This window comes from Esox lucius, chromosome 14, assembly GCF_011004845.1.
Source record: "Esox lucius isolate fEsoLuc1 chromosome 14, fEsoLuc1.pri, whole genome shotgun sequence".
NCBI classification, from domain to species: Eukaryota; Metazoa; Chordata; class Actinopteri; order Esociformes; family Esocidae; genus Esox; species Esox lucius.
Window position 1 is genome coordinate 16451354 of NC_047582.1, and position 18004 is coordinate 16469357.

The 18004-nt window shown below is 42.9% G+C and overlaps 1 protein-coding gene across 5 annotated transcripts in view; it reads right to left on the minus strand.

Annotated features, from left to right (window-relative positions):
• The window catches only part of LOC105015114 (nucleus accumbens-associated protein 2), a 34912-nt gene that overhangs the window by 5161 nt on the left and 11747 nt on the right, over positions 1-18004 (minus strand). For 3 of the 5 annotated variants that reach the window (XM_010877987.4, XM_020053561.3, XM_010877988.4), the window contains 3 exons: positions 3306-4242; positions 591-767; positions 196-301 (listed from right to left, as the gene is read on the minus strand). In XM_010877987.4, the coding sequence (XP_010876289.2) occupies positions 196-301; positions 591-767; positions 3306-4161 (1139 nt within the window). In that variant the 5' untranslated portion in view covers positions 4162-4242. Of the gene's footprint in view, positions 1-195; positions 302-590; positions 768-3305; positions 4243-5012; positions 5222-5269; positions 5388-18004 lie in introns of those variants that run through there. The other 2 variants (XM_010877989.4, XM_010877990.3) reach the window with 2 other exon arrangements.

Here is an 18004-nt window from a genome sequence, read left to right on the forward strand (position 1 = left end):
ATGAAAATATGTGTCCTCACTATTTAAGTTCTGCTCTAGATAAGTGTGTCTACTAGGAATACTAAAAAAGGAAATGTAAAAAATATGCAACAGACCCTTCATCATGAACACTATAATGTCAGCTTCTGAATGGGAGTCACAACAACAACATATCAACAATTTATATATAAATTGGCACATTTAACTGTGACTCACCTGTCGAAGAAGGTGGCAAGCAGGCGCCGCAATAGGACTTTGTGTTTGATGCCAGCACATAGGTGACAGTTCATTAGCTGGCCTCGTGTCATGAACACAGATGTTCCTTGGTGGTGTGAAAGAGAGTTTCCCCATTACAACACTATTACTCTTTTTGCTTCTAGCACTACTTCAACCCAACTATGAAAACTCTTTTCTAGCATTAAAGACTATGCCATTAAAGTATGCATTTCCAGTGCATTTATTACAAATGAACTTGAACTTAACGTTAAATACAGCATTCAATGTAGCCCTGAACCCTTTTATCAAAGACCAGCAAACTACTCAACCTTGCTATGTCACAAAACTGGACCCACCTAACCAGAATTCCTTCTCTCCACTCCCCCACAACCTACCTCCTACCAGCTCCAGTTTCTCCCCAGGGTCTCCTTCAGTGTAGAGCTTTGGGTGGCAGCGATAGCCGATCTGGCTGATGAGACTGGCGGGCAGGGCTACCAGGTCCCTACGTATCAGCACACAGGAGCGGCTCTCCAAGGAAAGAGGCATGGCTGCCATTTCTGGCTTATCCTGGACTGAGGAGGGATAGGTGAGGAGAAATGGGTTGTTCACTCCATAGTGGAGGAATTAATTCATATGTAAGTGTTGTGGACAGAATAAATCTTTCTTTAGAAAAGGAGGCTAATGCCCTTTATGCAAAACGGAGACAGGGGATATAGAAGGAGAGAGAGACAGGCACACATCGAGTCATCCAACGCTGCTCCTACATATTTCAAGGAGAAAGCTCAATAGGATTTAACATCAGCCTACACAAGGTGGAAGTGATCTCCATTAAAAGTGAGGGTGTTAAATAAATTATTCAAGGCATATCACAGCAAATTTCCAGATAAGCAATGTGCCAAATCAGCATCTTCAGGGACACGAGAAAGTGTTACTGGTTTGAAACCGTGGATTAATTTCCCTCCCAAAACCTTCCCGTTGACCTCTAAGACGGCGTGCAGACATGCGTGCACGTATGCACTTATGCGCATGCACACACAAATTGGATTTACAGTACTCTCAACGTAAGGACTAACAAGTTAGTGTCATCAAATTTAAATAAACCTAAGATTATCCTCAACAACCTAACTTTCCCTCCTAAACCTAACAAATCCCTGACATCTAAACCTAAACCCTAGTCAGATAAAGCTTTTTTTTCAAAGTAAGTACTGGCCAAATGCGAACACACTGAAAAACACAATCACACACACCCCTCAAACATCCTGCAATGTCACCCTGGGCTGTTCTGAGTGATTACAGATGGATTTCATAAATATTTGAAACTCTAGACGTACAAACCCGTCCACTGGCAATGCTTTCAGCTTTGAATTAAGAACCAGAGCAGTAGGTACAGTAAGGTTTGTGAATGTGCATTACAGTCGTGATGAAAGCACAGCAGAGCAGCTGTCGCAGCTGTGAAGAAGGAGCTGTTGTTGGTCATGATGTACAGTAACTACGATCTATTCCAGCCTATATAACGCCAAACATGCTGTAAGAACGGCATATGTAAACTAGGGGGAAATAAACGTCTTTAACATCGGAACCAGAGGAGTTTGCCTTTGCTCTGAGAGTGTGACTGGAGTTGTAGGTGGGGCTACACGTCGTGCCATCATGACTGTCATAACGACACACAACACAATAATCAGCGTGGGGTCCTGCACGACGTCCGTCATTCATGACACAGTATGACTTGCATTATATGAAATCCATGTGACATTATATAACACATTCATTACTTTGCAATAATAATTTAGAGGACAGTCTGAAAGACTGGCACGTGCGGGATATCAAATATATTACCTGGTACAAGAGTGCTAATCAGACTCATTCTTCAGCTCATATACAATGTTCAGGAATGTGCTTCTTTAAGATTGCCTGTTAAAACATTTTTCTGCATGGTTGGTTATGTCCCTGTAAGACTATACAAATGTAAAAATGTTTTGAGGACAGCAAAAAAAATCCTTGTTAAATACTGAACAAGATTTTGACAACACCAAGCAACGTTATGTTAGAGGTTTTAGCCTTTTGGTATTGTAGGCACCGTCATGTCACTGGAATGGGTCTTCAGGCTAGAACTGGATGCTCATAGCAAGAATGGTGACACTATAATGGTTTTAGTCACAGGGACCAGGGTTGGAGTCAGGGTACTGGTGTCAGTTTTAGTCACAGGGACCAAGGTTTGAGTCAGGGTACTGGTGTCAGTTTTAGTCTCAGGGACCAGGGTTTGAGTCAGGGAACTGGTGTCAGTTTTAGTCACAGGGACTAGGGTTTGAGTCAGGGTACTGGTGTCAGTTTTAGTCACAGGGACCAGGGTTGGAGTCAGGGTACTGGTGTCAGTTTTAGTCACAGGGACCAAGATTTGAGTCAGGGTACTGGTGTGAGTTGTCGGGCAGCATCATTGAAAGCATGTCCCAGTTGAGTTTTAGTAATTAAAATTTTTCAGTGGCATAGTGGCATCTAGGCATCTACAGTTTTCATAATTGATGTAATAAAATATATATTACTCAATTAAAATATTTGAATGTATATCCTAACCTGCATTAGCTTTTATTCCGATTAAAATTAACTTTAAAAATGTCCATTATCTTGCAATCATTTATCCAAGTTTCAGATTTGTACCAGTTTTTCACTTTAATGATGACAGCTAAAGCTGTACAGCAGGCAGATTATATCTAAGTAATACCCAGCAAATAGCTGATGTAAAAAATGTGTTATTCTTATGTATATTTTCCACTCTATGAGATTAGAACAATACTGTCAAATTGTAAATGGTATGGTAATGTCTTTTCAGTGTCTTTGAAAAGAGTGCTGGAAATGTCAGTCATGTTTTGGTGGGATGTAGTTTTTGCCTCCCTAGATGGTAAATTGGAAAGCAGATAAACATGAAGAGAGTAATACAGGTCTGTTAATAAAATCTTTCCATTTTCCGCTTAAAAAACTGCTCTTTGCTAAGAAGTCATTTTTGTAAATTTGTTTACCACCATTCTCTTTTTGACCAGTGTGAAGTATCACATTTGGTGCATTCTAATGTAACAATACAATATCTGGCTTATCAAACAACAGCTGATACTTACTGCCATATGGGTTGGCTGAGCGCCCATAGATCTGACTATAGGCCTCTTCTGTGATCCCATCAAACGGCTCTTCCTCAAACTCCTCATCCTCGTTCTGATAGGAGGTGGGGCTGTCTGTGGTGGGCAGACTAGATGCCCCAGGACTGGACCTCTCTCCCCCTGCCACGGGGCTGGGCTGCATCCATGGGAAGATGGTCGTCCCACCCGCCGCGTAAAACAATGAGCTCCCTCTGGAGAGCCGCCCCCCCATCTCAGATGAAGACGACCCTCTTTTATGGTGACTCAGGCTGGGCAACCCGAGCGGGGTCGGATCGCATCCCTCTAATTTAATTCTCCGTGTGGGCGGAGCCACAGATGGGGACCAGCCTGGCGGCCCCAGGATGGAAGTCCCTGCCCCAGCCAGGGTGTTGTTGCTGGGGCTCTGGGGCTCTGAGCCTGGCTGCTGCTCCTCCATGGTGGTCGTCTGGGAGTCGCAGTGGGGTGAGTTTGCCTTGAACATCAGGTCCATGCCCCTCTCCACAATATGCTGGATCTGAAGATACCCGGCAGTGTACATCACTACCAGCTGCTCGCTGGCTGCCATTGTCAGCTTACCTGTGTAGCAGAAGGATAGTATCTGCTGGAAGCAGGTGGGAGTCACAGAGGATGGCAGCTCGAATTGGCTCTTGGACGAGCTGCTGAACAGGTCTCGGAAGTAAAGGCTGCTGGCAGCTAACACAGCACGGTGGGCCTTGAAGGCCTGACCTTTCACCAGGATGGAGACATCGCAGTACTGACCCAGCAGACGCTGCTCGTTGAGGGAGCCCAGCACAGTGCTGCCAAAGTTGGGGATCTCCACGTGGAGCAGCTGGGACATGGTGGTGGATGTGGAGGAGGAGCCAGGGGAGGTAGAGGGGCTTCAAAGAGTCACCGTAGACAAGGCCAGCAAGAGGGACATCTGTCAAAGGACAAAAGCAGAGATAGATCAGACAAATTGGAACCCAAAAGAATAACTGGCTAAAGTGTGGGTGAGATAGCAGAAAAAGACACCATGCAAGGGAAAGAGAATAGGACAGGAGAGTAAAGAAGGCAGAAGACGCTGTTCAAACAACAGCACGGATTTATTTCAATGAGAGAATTGCAAAACGGATACTTGGATTCACACAGCCTGATTTCACCTTTTATTAAAACAGGGATGTAAATACAAAAACGCATTATCAATGTGATAGCCTGAATGAAAACTGAAATTCCTGAATAATAAAATATACATTATCTGCACATAAATGAATACTGTAACCAAGTTTCTCATTCTAGCAGATATCGCTGAAAACATGCAAACTGCAGAAAAACTTTATGAAACCATGACTTTCTTAGTAATGTTCACTTTGATTAGATTATCAACTGTACTTGGACCAGCAAGGAACCACAAGTAAAATCACAGGAAACACTTAAATGCAACTTTGATCACGCCCTTTAAAACAGAAAAAAAACCAAGTTACAGCCAGACAAGCTACCCAGAATATTTGCATTCGTTCCTTCTTTCCATGAATCTCATCTTCCTTGTGTTTGGCTTCCAGTTTCATTGTTGAGCAATACTGCAGAAGGGTTTCCAGGAATACAAACTGGAAAGTGCCCCCCCTCCCCCTCAATAGACACACACACACACACACACATTTCTCCCTCCCTCACAAACCTCACTCCCATGCCTCCCTCCCTCACCTCACTCACCTAGCTCTGACCTGTGCAACCCAGTCCTCAAGAAAGGGGAGTGGACACACCATGAAGCATTCATGCGCCAGCACCAGAAAAAATAGAAACCAGGAGGCAGATGGGGGGGAAAATAGCACTCTAATGTACTCTCTTTTCCAAAGCTTCACTCTCTGACTATCATGCTCTCTCTGTCTCACTTCGATCTTTCCTCTTTCTCTGTTTTCTCTCCCTGTCAAAGCTTTTCTCCTTTTCTCTCTCACTCTCCTTTCACTCACCCTCACTCTCTTTCTCTCTCTCTCTCAGGGCTGAATTCAACAAGTGCTGCTGCAGCTGGAGAGGGCGCATCAATGATGAAAGGAGTGGGAGGCTCTCTGTGTGCAATCAATGCAGCATCTATACGTACGTCGCAGGGAGAGGGAGGGATGGAGCGAGGAAGCAAGACAGAGGGAGGGAGAGACAAGAGAAGAAGAAAAAACACAGGCTTCAGTTAGACAAAGACAGAAAATGGGTGAGGGGTAGAGCAGGGGGTGAGATGAGACCAATGGAAAGTCATTGGTACAGTACAGTATGAGCAAAGAAAGACATTTGAGTTGGAGCAACTTCAGCTCCAATCCGCACATTTCAGCATCCTATTTGAGTTGAAATAAAGAATGATCATAAATGTTTGGAAGAAGTTGTCAGAAAGTTACTTTTTGACCTGATCATTAAGAAGATCATTTCTTTTTACCTTTGAATACATTTTGCAATATTTATCAGCCAAAACATAATACCTGCCCTGTAATCAAAAGCATGTCGTGTCTCAACCGCTGGGGAACGCAACGCAAAGACGTAAGGCGATGTGAAATAGACTACTAAGAGAATCTAAAAAATATCTGGGTTCATGCTTTCTTAAATTATTATTATTTATGCTAATTTTGGTTGTTGCCAGGGAAGCTCCACCAAGCGTAGCGGTTCCGGACAACTTTTATAGTTGAGGGAGCAATGTTTTAAAAATATGTCCGACATGTACAAAAACTCTGAGTGAAATCCAAAGGGATTTATTTCAAATGGAGTTACCCAAGCAACAGCAAATAGAAAAACAAGAAAACATCTACAACAATTAAATGGAAATTCAATAGAATTTCAGAAAATGGAGAAGAGAGAAAACAAATCACAGAATGTCATGCACAATGTGAAGTTGAAAGCAGCCCAGTCATTTGAAATGTCCCATTTGATGCAAGAAGGTATTTAGAATGTGACTCACAACAGCTAATTGCATTACTACTGCACATTCTGAATGACAGAAAAAACTGAACTTGCTTGCATGTTTGTGGTTTGATGCTGGATGGTCTGACTACTGGGGATTTCTAACATGAGTGAGGTCTGCAGGTAAGATGTTCATGGGTCCAGACATTATTCAAATTTTACATTGATGAGAGCTGAAACGTCCTAACATTTGTATCAGCCAATAGAAGTCCGTGGTGTGGTGATGCCAAGGCACATTTTATCTGCATCCATCAGATAATCTGCCTTAATTATTCCATTTATCGTCTGTAGAATATGGGCGATAGGGTAATTTCTGGCCTGGTTTCGGGACTGATCGGCCGTCATAACTTCAAACTGTGATAAAGAATGCAGGTGCCGTATGAACCCAGGGAGTTCATTACTCCTTTGTTCAGGTAGATGTCTCTCTCTGTTGTTATTCGGTCGCATTTTCTGGATGCACCGAGAAGGGCTCCCGGACTGCTCTTTAGGCTGGATTAGACAAGGAAAAATAACCTTAATAGACATCATTGAGTTTGACAGAGGAAAGCCCAAGGAAAGGGAAGATAGCAGCTTACTCTGCAGAGTGCTTCGCAGATAAGGACTTAAGGACTGTGAGGGAAACTCTGAACAATAAAACAACTAGGACATGGACTGACACACACATGTGAGAGTGACAGAGTGAGGGGTGGGGGCATCTGTCTGTGTGTTTGGGTGACAGGAAGTGGGTTTGATGTAGATGATTTTGTGATATCCAGTGTAAATTCGAGGGCAGTGCAAATTGGCTCAGCACCACCTGGGGTTGAAGGGGTGGATGTCGGACAGGGCTGCGTTGCCTCATTGCGTGACTCCTGGTGGCTGGTCAGGCTACATACACAATCATGGTTATTGGCCAGAGAATGCACTCTTCTCAGGGCAAGTAGGTTTCCTGTGAATACCTCCTGATTGGGCGAGCAAAGGGATGAGAGACAGAACACGGTGGTGTGACGTGCATCGGAGGCCTGGAAATCTGAAAAGACGGGTGAAATGGGGAGAAAAACTAATACATGGCAGAAGGCCTTTGCAGAAAGGAACTGAAATACCAGCCCTTTGTGTCTCACACTGCAAAAAATACGGATCATCAAGTATGTTGATCTTGTTTTCATGTAAGAAATCTAACTATCCTTAAGGTAATGGTAAATAAGGATTTTTCTTTCTTAACAAGCTAAAGTTAGATAACACTGCTAGGTTTTAGAAAGTCATTTCTAAAACCAAGCAGTATTTCCAAGACATTTCAATGATGTCTAGCAAAAATCTCCTCAAATATTGTTATTCTTTTTAAAGTGCACCTAAGTGGCCTGGGCTATCGGTGCAGGCTTGCTGGTGACAGTATGTGGCCTCCAGACGCAGATAATACGTGATGGATAGTGTGATCAATCCAGATTAAAAAAAACATTTTATTTAAAAAAAAATCTCCAATAATCATAACACATATACTAGAAATTACAGATCATGTGAAATTAGACGGTGTTTTGTTATTCATGTCGTGGCATTGTCTGTCAGCACTCGGAAGTCCTACAATAGCTCACTTTTCCTCCCTCCCTCCCCCACCTGGAAAGTCATTAGCATTCACATTTATGTCACGGCAGTCATGATGGCTGTATTTAAAAAGAATGTCCCATACAATACCTGCAATGACACAAGTCCGTCTAACTCTGTCTGTCAGGACGCTGAAGCCCTACAATAGCTCCCCACCTCCCTCCCCCTTTCTCTTTTCCCCTTTCCTCTCTTCACTTTCCCTCAGTCGCTTACTGCCAATTAATGCGCAAAGGGCTGCAATGCAGTGAGTCTCACGCGCGCCACAGCACAGAAAGAAGTGAGGCATGCTGGGTATAGACTCTACAAACATGCATGTACGTGCCAGCCTAGGCGGAGAGGGGGAGGGGGAGCCAGAAAATGTTGAGTCAGGCAGACGGGACAGCACTGCGCACAGCTCACCAGCTTTGAAACAGCCCCCACTAAATTTAGACTTTGCACATCTCTGATAACAAATACTATAAAGAAATGAACTCCATAAACCTGCCATCCACGTTGGGGCTAATCTTGGTTAACCCAAAACTACAACATCGCGTTATTCGGTCGGCGTACCATTTTGTTTACATTGTCTGTCCTCAAGAGATTAATGTCTGTCTACGTGCACAGTGTGTGTCTGTTCGTGGCTGGGTCTCTTCTGAATGGAGAGAGAACGAGAGCGAGACAGGGAGAAAGAAAAAGTGAATGTGCCCATGTGTCGGAGAGGATGTAGTTGTGTGTGTATGCATTTGAACATGCATGGGTGTCCACAACCACGTGCCACAGTACCTCAGAGCCTCACAAAGCTCCCTTTCTACGAGGTGTGTATTCAGAATCATGTCTCTGTGTGTCACTGTGAGTTGGTGTAGTTTACCGAACGGGAAACTGAGTTAGACGCTGTTTCTGCTCCAACCAACTTCCCTGGAATGTGTTTGGGAAATCTGAAAACAGTGTGTACCACCTCTCCCGGGCTGGTGCTGATTATTTGTAGTAGCAGGCTGGAGTATTTGAGAATGCAATGCAGGCTTATTGACCAGATGGTACAGGTCACCCCTGGTCCCACTCTCAGCACACAACAATGACAAGTTTAGAGAACACTCACAAAGTAACAACATAACACAATACGCATTTCAAAGTACAGCACTTCTGAATGTTCGCAATGTGTGCTATTGTATGCGAATGTGATGATTCTATGGTCCCTTGAGGATCCAGGAAACTCAGAGGAAACCATACTGTTCTAACAGCAGGGCTATACAATCTCAATATGAACAATCCGTCTCTATAAATATTCAAATACTGCAGTTGTTCTCATGTCTAAAGTGTAACAAACACATTTCATCCACGTTGTTGAGACGGCCAGCTCCCTGGCAACAGTTCTACCAATCGGGACGGAGCGTCTGCCTCAGCTCTCTGTCTGAGAGGAGAATTTTAGGATGCATAGAGAGAAAGAGACAGGGAGATAAAGAAAGACAGACAGAGAAAGAGAGATGAATAGAGAAAGAGCTTAGATGGCTGAGAGCTTATAGCAAGTTATAATGTGACATCAGTCTAGTTTTACTACTCCCCTGATAGGAGATGTATGCATTAAGTCAATGTAAGAACATTTCTGTTTGTCATTGGAATCAGATTATGAGTCACAGCTTATGTAATATGGATACAACAATTCGCTTGTTGATGGTATGAATATTTTCTAGGTTTTTAAAGTATTCTAAAGCAGAGCACTTAGGCTGTAGCTCTGGATGGAAACAGGGAAGTTCAAGGCTTTCTTAACTGTCTCTTAATTCAGGTTGTCACCACAATGGTTACATAGTGTCCACATCACAACAGCAAATAAACTGACATTCACACTCACAAACACATAAACAGTGCAAAATATGCATATTAATTCTACTCTAGTCTAGTAGCCTTAATGCATTAACTAACTATGTCTAGTTCCCTCAACCTGAACACTAACGTCTTAACCCCCTCTCTCAGGTCCCTCAACACAGGTTTCTGACAGTATATCCTGTAGTGGTACCCATGTCTATCCCTCAGGAGCAGAGGCAGGCTGGTGTTAGTGGTAGCGTTAAGGGGGGCTGAGGCAGGCTGGTGTTAGTGGTAGCGTTAAGGGGGGCAGAGGCAGACTGGTGTTAGTAGTAGCGTTAAGGGGGGCAGAGGCAGGCTGGTGTTAGTGGTAGCCTTAAGGGGGGCAGAGGCAGGCTGGTGTTAGTGGTAGCGTTAAGGGGGGCAGAGGAAGACTGGTGTTAGTAGTAGCGTTAAGGGGGGCAGAGGCAGGCTGGTGTTAGTAGTAGCGTTAAGGGGGGCAGAGGAAGACTGGTGTTAGTAGTAGCGTTAAGGGGGGCAGAGGCAGGCTGGTGTTAGTAGTAGCGTTAAGGGGGGCAGAGGAAGACTGGTGTTAGTAGTAGCGTTAAGGGGGGCAGAGGCAGGCTGGTGTTAGTAGTAGCGTTAAGGGGGGCAGAGGCAGGCTGGTGTTAGTGGTAGCGTTAAGGGGGGCAGAGGCAGGCTGGTGTTAGTGGTAGCGTTAAGGGGGGCAGAGGCAGGCTGGTGTTAGTGGTAGCGTTAAGGGGGGCTGAGGCAGGCTGGTGTTAGTAGTAGCGTTAAGGGGGGCTGAGGCAGGCTGGTGTTAGTGGTAGCGTTAAGGGGGGCTGAGGCAGGGGCTGTGCTAATGGACTCCAAGTGGGTGTAGGAGGTAAACAAATAAACAACCACAGCAGCTGCCACGTCAGCCCCCCTGACAATGACAGCAAGACAGCAGGGCTTTACACAGTGTCTGAATGCATCCATTCCACAAGTGTTTTTCTGCTACAAAAACAAAACATTTGTCCATGAGGTATGGTTTGAAGAACCATTTCCTGATGTTTGTTCCCTGTGATACACCATATTAAGTCATTATCACTTAGTTAAAATAATCCACGTTTCAGACGAGACTAACAAAGTTTAAAAGTACGTATTCTATAAGTGAGTGTCTTTGATTCCGTTACCTTTTAACAACTGGCCGTGAATGTGGATCAAACTTTTGTGGTCCAACTTCCCAAAGGCCAAAAGTCCGGAAGCTTCAGCAGGGAAACTTTCAGAAAAGGATTCTCTATTTCACCATCTCTGCATTACATTGGCAAATAGTGCTGATTTCTTACAGTTAGATCATAGCTAAATACATGTCTTCAAGATCACATAATGATAAGAATATTCTACCAAAAAGAACTGTGCAATAGCAAAGTATAATGTTACTGTGAAATAAAAACACAACATTTTGTAGATTTTGGGGATAGTTGTGTGAATGGTTGCATGTTTCTTTCATGTGGGCAAAACTCAAAAGCGTGCCACTAGGCAAAATATTTACTTTGATTGAAACTAAAGACAGTTATTATAGTTATTGTACTTGATCACCATTTGCTCTAATATTCACCCGCTGTACATAATTCTGCATAGCCTACCTGTGTTTAGCTTAAACCAAAGCCCATATTAAAACTAGTGCAACACGCTGTTGAGTTTTGCCAACATAAGGGTAAAAAGCCACCATTCCCACAATCCTCTTGAAAGTGTGTTTCTTTTTTTAACTGTGCTATTATATCTTGTTCTGCTATTAAAACTGCTATCATTGAGTTCTAGTACACATTGGTTTAACGTGCACCATATCCGTGCACCATTCACAGGAGCAGCCTTTTTTCTATAGGTACATCACACTGCGCAGAGACTCCTGCACATGCACCTTGTTGAAGTCCGAATCAACTGTATCCATAGTTTACGAGTACAGCATGAGATGGGGATGTAGAGACACAGAGAGGGAAAGAAAGTTGGAGTAAGAGGGGAAAAGAGGAGGGGATAAGCAGAACAAAGACCGATAGTGAAAGAGGCAGAGAGAATTACATAAAGATAACAATAGAGATGCCATCAGAGTGCTAGAAGATGGCATCGAATAAATTAATATCACAACAGGGATATGAGCAAGTTATTCCCTTCCACCCAGGTAAACCCTGGGACTGTGTCTACGTGTGCTGACGTGTGTGGGGGTCTATTGTGTACATGCATTGCGTGTGTACTGGAGTCACGACTCCCATGCGATCTTAAAGGTCAATCATTCCATGGAAACAATCAACCCTAATAGCAGCTACAGTGAGAGGACCGTCACACTGAGTTTATGTCTAAGTCCTTGTGAAAATCAGGCATCAACCGTCGACGTACAAAATTGTGTACATGGCCAAACACTTAGGAAATTCATGGAGACCTTCAAAAGAGGCCTTTAGCTAAATTATTTTAATTAGATTTACATTAATACATCATCAAAGAAGGATTAATGTGCCTTTTTGGTGATCATAAAAATGCAGTAACCATATGATCTAGCACCAATATCCACTAATAGCGTGTAGTCAGGGACACGTTTGTGGTTTGCTGCTCCCTGGTGTATTAGATATTAGATAAATCACAGCCACCCCAGGAGTAGAGGTGTAATATGGCCCCTTTGCGGCTTGCTCTCTTGGCTCATCCTGTAGACTTATTCCATGCAAACATGTCCTCATCATTTTCATGTGTGCTGTCAATTGTGTGACCTTGTGTGAGGGGGGGGGGGGTCAGCAGTACAGACTCAGGCCTGCAATGTCACTATCTCATACAGAGATTCTGTTTCCATGCAGTCTGAGGTAATGGGAGTGGTGTGTGTGAGTTTGAACGAGAGAGCCAGGGAGTGTGTAGACGTACCCCTGAGTGTGTGCATGTCTGTGTACAGTGTAACAGAGAGTGAGGTGCGGGCATGTGTTTTTCTGCGTGTGTGTATTTCTGTAGGACAGAGCTGCATCCTCTGCAGGTAAGAGGACTCAATAACTCAATCTACAAAATACCTCTGCAGTGTTCCTGTGTGATTGAGTCACCTGTTTTTAAGGACGGGCCGCCCTGATTCTAGATGAGTCAGCAGAAGAGAGGGCGAGAGAGACCGGCAGAGAGGAACAAGATTAGAAACACAGACATACAGTGAAAGTGAGTAAGACAGAGAGAGAGATACATCATGAGGAATGAGAAAAACAGACACACCAATTAAAAAGTGAAGGAGCAAGAGAAACCCCCCCAAAAAAAGAAGGGATAGAGATAAAACCTGCTAGTCGGGTTCTGTACATAAACTCCTATTATACACTGCAAGTGAATTAAATCATGTAATGCATGCCTGGCATCAGAGGGGGACAACATGGCTTCTAAAGCACAGAGTGAAATGAGGACACATCATTCAGCATCACTGCTCACTGTCAGCGCACTGCTGGCACACCGAAATGTCCACAACAGCCTCACTATATTTCTGAACTGGAGCACAGCGAATCAGTTACAGGGGAATTCACTGTATAGGAACTATTGACTTTTACATCCAGCAAGCTCCATATGGATGATTCCTTGGAAGGTCGACACGAGCATCCAAAAATATATTGAATATTTGTTTGCGTGTTGTTTTTATTTTATTTTACTAGTGTATGTAAGTAAATGGATATAAGTCTGTTTTATTTTTGTTTTGTGAAAGCCCCACAAAATATTGGCTACAGACTTCATGTCACTTGGGGTTCACTTGTTTTTGCACCTGCAATAATTCATATTTTTTTTATCTGCAACACGAATGATTTCCTTTAAACAAACATTTGGAATCGGTAACTATAAACCTGTCACGCTAAAAAAGACTGGGTGTGATAAAATGAAGACTTAAAAAAGCAATAGCGCATGTGATTCACATTCTTTCAATCAGCACTGTATTCAAGATCATATGTCTCCAATTGGGTCATCGGGAGGGCTCAGCCAATATATAACACTTGTGAAGAAAATATTGGTTGAACTCTTGACAATCCAAGGGAAATGAAAAGTCAACTTCAGTCATAACATTGACCCAGGGAAATCCCAGAAAAGCCTAGTACGGCCCTGCCTCCAACCCTCCACCCCCACCCCCCCACTGTGACGTCTATTTCGATACTTTTGGATTACAAGTGAATTCCTGTGTTGCTATGCCCTCCACTATCACAATTACTCCCTTGCAGTGAGTTTGCATGGCTGTACCCTTGTCAGGCTGGAATTTCCCACACTGCACCAGGTTCAATGCATTTTCCATGGCTATACATCAGTAAAAGCAATTACAACTTTGCAGAACCGGCATGCCAGTGTCTGGTGTAAAGTACCACAGTCCAGGTTTTCCTCTAGGATTTCGCCTGTGGTTAACTCCATTCCTCTTTTCTCAAATCCATAAAACTCCACAGTCTTTGACAATGTCAAGCATAAACATATCACAATGCAGCCATCACCATGAAAATAAGGAGCAAATAATTCCTGTGATGGGTTCAGTTGATTTCCAACTAATAAATAACTGATAAATAAGTAATATTGATTATTAGCATTATCAAGGCTGCCAAAATGACATGGCTAATGTTAAAAGAAACCTCAACTAGCAATGCCCAGCGGGATGTTGTGAAATGCAAGCTCAGTCAAACTTTGGTTAAGCAGGTCCTACATCAATGAAAAAGCTAAGATATTTTACATGTGACTGAAGACTTAACACACAATAAAGAGAAAGTGCATCAATTGTACAGTATGACATTCCCCAGTCCTATATAGCCTGTAACCATGTAGGAAGGCTATACCAAGCAAACAATATGATTTGTCAAGTTGCACAAGCACCTGGGCAGGTCCAAAACTTGAATGGGGTTTGCCCTTTGGTCAAACTGAACCATGAAGAACCAAAAATGAATCATGTAAAGCAAAATGTTAATAATAATGGGATTAATAATTTTCTGTCTAATTTAGAGAGACCACTGCTGACAGCTCACATGAGAAAGCCAGATTGCAATTTGCCAAAACCCATTTGAACATTCCACATCCTTCTTGGACAATATCCTGTGGACAAATTATACCAAATTAATCTCTATGTTTACACAAAACAAAAAGCATCAAAGAAAAGAACATCTTCAAAAATTGAGTCTAGGGGGTCAATCTGTTTGCTAATCCCATTTCTGTACATTTTCTGATATAAAAGTATATGTTAGCCTCTGAGTCACATACGAATTGCTCTAACATTAAGAGGGAAATGAAGAATTGTGGAGCCTAGCTACTTTTGGTCAATTTTAATACATTTTCACTGGCTAATTAAAGCTGGCTAAGTGGAGCTGGCTAAGAAAAGTGACTGACTGAGTGAAGGACTAACTGACTACCTGTCACACCCTGATGTGTTTCACCTGTTGTTTTGTCCCCGCCCCTCACCAGGTGTTCCCGGTTCCCTATTAGCCCCGTGTATTTAAACCCTGTTCTCTGTTTGGCAGTTGCCAGATCGTCTTGTCCCGTACAGTCGTTTCCAGCGTTCTATGTGTTCATCAGCCAGTCTACCTGTCCTTCTATTCCCCGGTTACGACCCTTGCCTGTTTTCCGGATTACGAGCCTGCCTGCCCTCTCCTGTACCTTCGACCATCTGAACGCCCGAGAACGAACACTGCCTGTCCCCCACCACGAGCCTGCCTGCCCTATCCTGTACCTTCGACCATCTGACCGCCAGACAACAAACCCTGCCTGTCCCCTACCACGAGCCTGCCTGCCCACTCCTGTACCTTCGACCATCTGAACGCCCGATAACGAACCCTGCCTGTCCACCACTACGAGCCTGCCCACTGCCTGGTTGTTCAATAAATACTTTGGACCGCCCTCCTCTGCCTCTGTGTCCGCATTTGGGTCCCCACCCGTTCATCGTTGTGATACTACCCAATGTTAAATAGCGTAGTGGTTAGGTACGCAAACTGCCAACCAGTAGACCGGACATTGAATCTGGCCAGATTAGCTGTGGTCATGCAAGCTACAAGCATCAGTAGCTATATACAGTATACAAAGCAAACAAGCCAATACAGTCAAAGAAAACAAGGAAAATACATCTGTTGAACAGTCCGTGGAGGAAGGAAATTCGCCACCAATGTGGTCCTGTTCACAGGCCTTAGAAATGCAGAGCTAAAATCCAATAGAATTGAACACCTTTTGAGTCACTATTTAACGTGTTGGGTAACCCTATTGACCAACTACCACTGGAGTACGAACTATGAATTTCTTTACACTACCATTCAAAAGTTTGGGGTCACTTAGAAATGTCATTGTTTTTGAAAGAAATTTTTTTTTGTCCATTAAAATAATATCAAATTGATCAGAAATACAGTGTAGACATTGTAGATGTTGTAAATGAATACTGTAGCTGGAAACAGCAGATATTTAATGAAATATCTACACACAGAAGACCATTATCAGCAACCATCACTCCTGTGTTCCAAAGTCACGTAGTGTTTGCTAATCCAAGTTGATCATTTTAAAAGGCTCATTTTAAAAGGCAGTTTTCTAACTGATCATTGTTAGCACTGCTGAAAACTGATTAAATACGCAATACATCTGCCCTTCTTTAGATACCAGTTCAGTATATTCAGCATCAGCATTTGTGGGTTTGATTACATGCTCAAAATGGCCAGAAACAAAGAACTTTTTTCTGAAACTCATTAGTCTATTCTTGTTCTGAGAAATAAAGGCTTTTCCATGTGAGAACTTGCCAAGAAATAGAATATCTTGCACAACGATGTGTAGTACTCCCTTCATAGAACAGCGCTAACTGGCTCTAACCAATACAGAAAGATGATGGAGAGGGCCCAGTGCACAACTGAGCAAGAGGACTAATACATTTGAGTGTCTTGTTTGACAAGCAGACACCAGTCACAGGTCCTCAACTGGCAGCTTCATTAAATAGCACCCGCTACAGTAGTCTCAACATCAGCAGTGAATAGCCAACTCTGAGGTTGCTGGCTTTCTAGGCAGAGTTGCAAAGACAAAGCCATATCTCAGACAGGCCAATAAATAGAAAAGATAAAGACACTGAACAGAGTAAGAACCAGAATCCCAGAATGGTAGTGTACATGTACATGTTCTTTCTTACTCGTAGTGATTACTAATTACACTACATTTGTATATGTCACTGTGATTCATCAGTACATTTGTATTGATGTGGCCAGTTGTGTTGCACACGTCATTGCAAGAAAAGGCGGTCCACACAACTTCTGTCATGGCTAGAAGGAAGGGATTAAACACCCATTCCCTTCCTTAAGGTAGCTGGGAATGCTAGGCAGGAAAAAAAAACTTGACTGAAGAGTTAGCTGTTCTAGCTGTAAAAAGCAAACAATGTTTTCCCCAAACAAACATATAGCTATTGAAACGTAATCATGTTATAAAGTGGTAAAGCCGACCAGAAAAACATTTGTTGATGAGGGATGAAAAAAATTATACCCCCAACAACAAAAAACATCCAATTTTTTAATTAATAGCCAAGTAGCAAAGAGTCTTAATTTCAATACTTATAATTTGTAATACAATTTGATCAGCTGCTATGGCTGGCTGAATTTGGCTTGCCTAGTTTTTCTTTTTTGTTTAAAGACAATACAAATTACATTATTTGAAAAAATTGCAAGGGGGCCAATGCTTTTGCCCATTGCTATATTTTGGCCAATATATACATACACACAAACACACACACACACACACACACACACACACACATACTGCATTCCGCAATTATTTTCACACTAGTTATATATACAATATATACAAAAAAGGCAGTGAAAATAATCATTATTATCAAACTTGATCTTATATGCAAAACATCATTCAAATCTAAACTTTCCTGACTGAAACTTATTTAAAGAAAAATACATATTATTAAACAATGGGGGAGAAAATGGAACAAGAGTGAATCTGTCTAGAACAGGGCGTCCTCAACAAATGAATATCTGGACGACAGGGGCACTAGTCAGGGAGGCCACCAAGAGGCCTATGGCAACTCCAAAGGAGTTACAGACTTTCATGGCTGAACTGGGAGACACTGTGCATACTGCAACAATAGTCCAGGTGCTTCACAAAAGAGGCCTTCATGGGAGAGTGGCAAAAAAAAAGCCATTGTAGAGAAACCCCCATCAAATCTCATCAGCAGTTTGTGGAAAACTGTTTTGTGCGTTCCTAACACCGCACATCAACCTGAGAACATCATCCCTATCGTGAAGCATGATGGTGGCATGCTATGGGCATGTTTCTCTGCATCAGGGCCAGAAAAGCTTGTGAAAATAGGGGACAAAATGGATTCAGTAAAGTACAGAGAAATCCTGTAAGAATCCCTGGTAAAGACGTCAAGAGACCTGGGACTTGGGAGAAGATTCATCTTCCACTAGGACAGTTACCCTATCGTACAA